Source organism: Neodiprion pinetum, chromosome 7 (assembly GCF_021155775.2).
Source record: "Neodiprion pinetum isolate iyNeoPine1 chromosome 7, iyNeoPine1.2, whole genome shotgun sequence".
In the NCBI taxonomy this organism is placed as follows: Eukaryota; Metazoa; Arthropoda; class Insecta; order Hymenoptera; family Diprionidae; genus Neodiprion; species Neodiprion pinetum.
This window is the reverse complement of record NC_060238.1, coordinates 20,572,354-20,578,112: the sequence shown is the minus strand read 5'-3', so window position 1 is coordinate 20,578,112 and position 5,759 is coordinate 20,572,354. Positions and strand designations below refer to the sequence as shown.

General features: G+C 38.2%; 1 protein-coding gene across 1 annotated transcript; it reads right to left on the bottom strand.

Moving 5' to 3' along the window:
- Positions 1–554: 554 nt before the first annotated feature.
- On the bottom strand, positions 555–4,269 carry LOC124223542 (hemolymph lipopolysaccharide-binding protein-like). The gene is made up of 3 exons (XM_046635602.2): positions 1,503–4,269; positions 1,327–1,396; positions 555–1,255 (listed from the first exon to the last, which is right to left on the bottom strand). The coding sequence occupies exons 1-3, from the start codon at positions 1,612–1,614 to the stop codon at positions 874–876; spliced, it is 564 nt and encodes a 187-aa protein (XP_046491558.1). The 5' UTR covers positions 1,615–4,269; the 3' UTR covers positions 555–873.
- Positions 4,270–5,759: the final 1,490 nt, after the last annotated feature.

Genomic DNA, 5,759 nt, shown 5'->3' with positions numbered 1-5,759 from the left:
AATTATTTTTGCAGACCTTCCCAGTCTGGCTCGGTGGTCTACTAAACCCAGAAGCGTACATCACTGCGACACGCCAGTGCATGGCACAGGCAAACAGTTGGTCGCTGGAAGAGCTTCAGCTCGATGTGACAATCGGTGTTAATGTTAATGTTAATACTTTAACTCGTGAAAATCAGAGGAGAGGAAGGGACGTTACTCGCTCATAGATGCTATAAATTGCAACGAAAGCACGTACCTCGAAATTCGATTTTTATTTATTTATATGCTTGTATGGGTTTCCAGCTTACTCCAGGCTCAACGCTTTTAGTTTTATGTACTAATTGTTATCCGACCGCACATGAATATATATAATTATGAAGAGGCATTGTATTGATATTGTAGAAGAAAGTTTTTCTACGTATCGCTGATTGTAACTAATGTGATAAATAAACTCTTCATCTTTTCGTTAGTTCTTATGAATTTTTTTCTGATTATGACAATTTTCCGAAAAATGTCGAGGCGTCATCTTTGAAGAGTGAATTTTTATTTTATGTTATACGATACTTTTTATTTTTTTTATTTTTTTGCATTCCTCGTAGTACAGGCGCTAGTTTTGATTAAGTAGACATTATCATCCGGTGGTATAATTACAATCAGCGCGGCCGGTGCAGCTGTTATAAGAATTTTAGAGGGATTGTTTGGAGACGTCACAATAGTGCATGCTATCTATTTATTGCGCATAATTCATTACTATACATGAATAACGATTGATTGTAAATCCGGTATGATTGGTTCAAAATTTACTTCATATTGTATTTAACCATTTCACTTGTAATTACAGACCAAGGGTGACGATCGGATTGGTGTAACATATTGTGTACTGTTATAAGCGAATCAATGGATCGGGTGCTCGCACACGAAAGGACGTGATTCATCGCATCTGTGGTCGTGGAGCTCGCCACTCAAGTGCAAAGATCCACAACTTTCAGAGCCATCCTTATTGGGTTGTCCTTTCGCCCATTCGTCGAACCCAGCCCTGGCCAGAGTTTGCCCGTGGATAGTGACGTGACGGCCCGCCGCGTAAAGATCGTGGAATCCCAGCATGACACAAACCGGATGTGGGTTTACTGCCTTGAGCACCGTCACCACTGCAGCCCTCTCGGCCAAAGAATTGATGATGGCTAGGTGCCCGCCTTCCTTTTCGCAGGTGATTCGAGCTTGGTTCCACAAAAGATTTTCCGAGTGCAGCTTGTAGCCACCGATGCCCGGAAAGTACCTGCATCACATGACACCAAATTTCATCAAAGTTCAAACTCTCTTTGACCAACCATCGACGGTGATACTTACGTGTAGTCGTTTCTTCTGGCAACCGGTGGATTTCGAAGAAGGCAGTTCGGATCTGCGTTTCCAGTTGCTCCTGGAACCGAGACGTCGGAAGGCCGTTATCACAGACATAATGGAAATACGCGCTTTCCGTGTCGCATGCAAGAATCACACTGTGAACTTGTTTGGGAAATACTCACCGGTTGCTGTACGAGTGGGCACGACGACGAAGGAATCGAAGCATGCTTGTTGCCCCAAAGTATATGATACGAGGCACAGCAGCGTTTGAATCGCGATTATTCTGATCGCCATAGCTGACGTGTAAATGTACTATTTCCGTTGCAGGCTCAACGACTTGATCAATCCTCGCGAATGGAGAAAAAACTGCCGAGTTTCTGCAGCCGCGACTTAGGAACGACTGTTCGCTTGATGCGATTTCCAGCATCCCTACACACCCTGTTCGATTTCATACCAACTTGCTTTGAGTAACCCAAAGGTTATCCTTTTATTCTGACCAGCGATAAATCTCATTGTCGAAGTTTCTCAGACATTTGTTTTTCCAGATAAAAACCTGGTTAAGGAAAAAATCTGTTGTTTCGAAGGGAATTACCAAGCACTCTGATTAAATTTGCAATCAATTCTTGTATGTTTCCTTAAATTGGCTGGCGAAACACAAAAACCTATTTTGAATTTATCACATTTTTCGAGTTAATGTATTATATTTATAAATTTAATGCACATTTACTGTACGGCATTTGGAATTTACTAAACGTACTACCGAATTTACGTGAGACATTTACAAAGAGATACGAATGGTCTGTTGGAATGAAAAATGTATTGTGACGAAAGGATTTAATATCCATAATTTCAAATAACCCATAACTATGATTCGGAAATTACTTGATAGTATGTTAAATGTACTGTACTTATGAAAGTTTTCAACAGTGCTCGGAAATTGTGGGATTTTCTTGTGGATCTACGTAACATGTGTAGGTGAAAACTTCATGCGAAATCCTTGACAGTATATCAGATTTCAGCAAAGCCCAGAGAACTACTACGTAAATTTCGAAATTAGTGATAAAATTTCAATTTGTGACAATCACACCGTGAATTTGCAGACAGGTTCCGGAAATTTACTGAATTTCGTTACTGAATGCGTTTGCAAATCGATTAAACATTGTATTAGTATTATTAGTAATCGCATTTACTAATGTTCATAACAATGTTGGACAACATTGTAATAATCTGTCTCATACGAGTCAATCAATTACAGAATGGAACAAAATCTCGAAAAAAATCCAAAAATACTACTCTAAGAAATAGAACTGCTAGATAAGACTCAGAATCTCATCCTACGAATCGCATTATCGAAGGATGAAATGTATTCTACAGAAAATCTCTTTGAGGACACAGACTGCTAGAAACTCGACAAACCTACATAAGGCTGCGGCAATGAAAATACATGAATAAATTTAACGGACGAAGCATACAAGATCGAACACACGCATAACACAAGGCTAAAGATCGATAAAGGTGTACCAAACTTTAAAACACAAACGCAGCAGGAAAGCATCAAGCTGACTACATGGGCAGAAAAGTCTAAGAAGAACAAGCTGATGAGGTAAGAAAACAGTCGATACTGAAGTTTGGAAATACGTGAAATAATAGATGTTGGACCGTGGAAGAAAATACTTCGACATTATTACGAACCTAGAATAAAACTGATCGGAACTAGAAGTCAAAACGGAGGATGGACAACACGAAACGATAATGCGCGAATCGACTGCTGAGTACTGCATGGCCTACGGATAAGTTTCCAAACTTATGTGAAGAGAACAAAGTACTATACATGTGAGAGTATATTACGGCTTTGGATTTGAGTGTATTTATTCGTGAATAAATACGTAAAAACTAAGACGGGTAAGAATGTTCAAGAAAAATAAATTTATTGTCTCCATACATTGCTCAGACATGTATTAGAATGTAATCATGAACACAAGGGGATCAATAATAAACTAACTTGAATCACACGAGCCGCCTTGAATTTTTGACGAAAATTTCATCGTCTTTGGGAAATGCTGCGAAACATTCTTTCATGCACTATTGCGACGTTATTTTGCGAGAAAAATCGATTGGGCACAGTCCCAATCGTCTGCCATCAAGGCGCGAACAGTTACAGCCAATAAATGAGAACCTATGTTTTCGACATTTTTCAGCAGTCGCTCCTTCCTCCGTGATTTCTCTCCTGTCGATCCTACGCTTTTTTCGCGGCGTTTTCTGAGTTCATGGGGGTCCAATTGGTGAGGAACGGGTTATACAATTCGAATCTGAGACCAACAGTTTTTGGTCGAAATTCGGCAAAAAAGTAAGGCCTTTCCATTTTTGCGAAAATTTTCGCGATTCTGAAAAGTGCTGGAATAAATTCTTTTGTGCACTAATCCAACGTAATTTTGCGAGAGAATTAGATTGCTCGCAGTCTTAACACGCTGCGAGCGACCGATCAAGGTTCATCGCTGAAAAACGTCAAAATTTTCTGACTATTTTCCGAGCTGTTAGTTCTTCGCATTTGTAGATGTCTCACTCATATGTTCGACGGTATAATCAGTCCTTTAATCGTCATTGAATTCGATCAATGGAGGGAAAATTGATAGGACGAAACGACGCAAAAAAGCAAGGATCGTCCGTCGAACAATAAAACAAAACTGATGGCCATAGTACATGAAAGTTGTGAACGGTTTTCAAGAAGGTGGGGAAGACAAAATACAAATTCATAGCTGAAAGTTTCAGTCATTCGTTGTGCCTTAATCCTACTCAAGTGATCAGGTTTTAGTATGGAATAATTATACAAGCTGACAAATTCAATTATAGTGAAAGACAAAGAGGAATTTCAAAATATAATTCTACACTGCGAAAGAAATTCATTTATCATATGATGAAGTAAAATAGCAAAAATACTGTATCGGATAGTTATATCCTTATTCATAAGATATAGCCTTTGTTTCGGCTTGCGTACAGGTGCGGCACATACCTGCAGGATACGATATATGATATTGTGTCGTCTGATTGTCTCTACTGTATGTAACCTGGATAAAAATAAATAAAAAATCAACGTTTACCTCATTTTCTTTGCATTGTTTTAACTGTTAGTCGTCGTTATTCTTGATCTGTCTTTCACTTCCCTGAGGTTTCAATTCGTCAAGGTGGTACAAATTGATACTTTGATGTAAAGTTATTCGCTCACAAAATCGTGAGAAAGTAAGGCTAACCCCCTTGAAGTTTTTGTAAATGGATCAAAACTCTAACGACTCTCAATCATACTGGAATTGATTTTCCGAGGCACTATGTCAGCATAATTAAACGATCAAAAGTTTGCAGCATTCAACGGTGAAACCCTCTTAAATTTAATCCTGTGTTACTTCTTCACAATCTTTCTTAATGTCCTTACTACATTCCTGAAATTGAAGTTAGTCAGAAATCGCTTCTTGAAATTCATTTCCCCACAAAATGTGTCAGTTCTAAAGGTATATTTTCAACTGCAACGTCAACTCTCATCAATATTAACGATAAATTTCGAGAATTTCAACAGTCTGGTAACAATCTGCTCTGTTATTTTCCGATAGAAGTCGATTTCTTCAGGTTTCAGGTCACGTTGTCCAAGCACACACAATATCACAGCTAAAATGCCAATCAAACCTTCCCTTATTTCTAAATGCTAGTCACACGACTTTTTATTGTTAAATGTGATTTTTGCAATCTTTGCACGTCAAAGCCTGGGTTCAAGTTCGTGTCAAGCAATCACACGAACAGACCAAGACTATCGTTTCTCATCGGAAACTTGAACTTTTGTGATAGTCTCAACTTAAGTTAAAGTTGATTTAAAAAGTGGTCAACGAGTACAGGAAGTACAGTCATTTGGAAACAGCACAAATATGGAACGATGTAATACCTTCGACGTTCTAGAGATAATTTACGGCACAATTATAATGAATTTGTGTCTACCTAATTATTTTTTTTTACTTTTTTTTTACATAACAATATGATATTCTGTCGTTTCATAAAATACAATACATTTTCATTCGCATGATAAGTATCTTATTCTCACACGAGACAACGATACTCAGGTCTGAATTACATCAACTAATCAAGTTAGGATTTATCGTAGATTGAATTGGAAGAATGAGACATTCTGCGAATATGAAAAGTTGTACAATAGTGTGATAATAAACTCGCCTGTTAAAGTTAATGTTCCTTAAGTATTTTTTTAGCCCGAGTTACTTTACCTCCCAAACCCGCGTCTTTCGGGAATTTTCTTTCCCTTGATCCACATTATTCTGACTCTCGAGCTGATAAGAGTCACTTACGTAAAGTTCTGGTTCATTCCTTTTTTCCTTCTAATTATTTTGAGCTCCTTCTTTTTAACATGTCGTTTTCATGTGACCAACTGTATGCGATAAGAG

What these genes read in the sequence shown, in the direction of transcription:
- LOC124223542 (XM_046635602.2), bottom strand. Translation starts at nt 1,614, where the DNA reads ATGGCGATCAGAATAATCGCGATTCAAACGCTGCTGTGCCTCGTATCA. An exon ending in GCCCACTCGTACAGCAACCG is followed by an intron (nt 1,397 to 1,502) that starts GTGAGTATTTCC and finishes TCTCGGTTCCAG; the next exon opens with GAGCAACTGGAAACGCAGAT. An exon ending in GCCAGAAGAAACGACTACAC is followed by an intron (nt 1,256 to 1,326) that starts GTAAGTATCACC and finishes CATGTGATGCAG; the next exon opens with GTACTTTCCGGGCATCGGTG.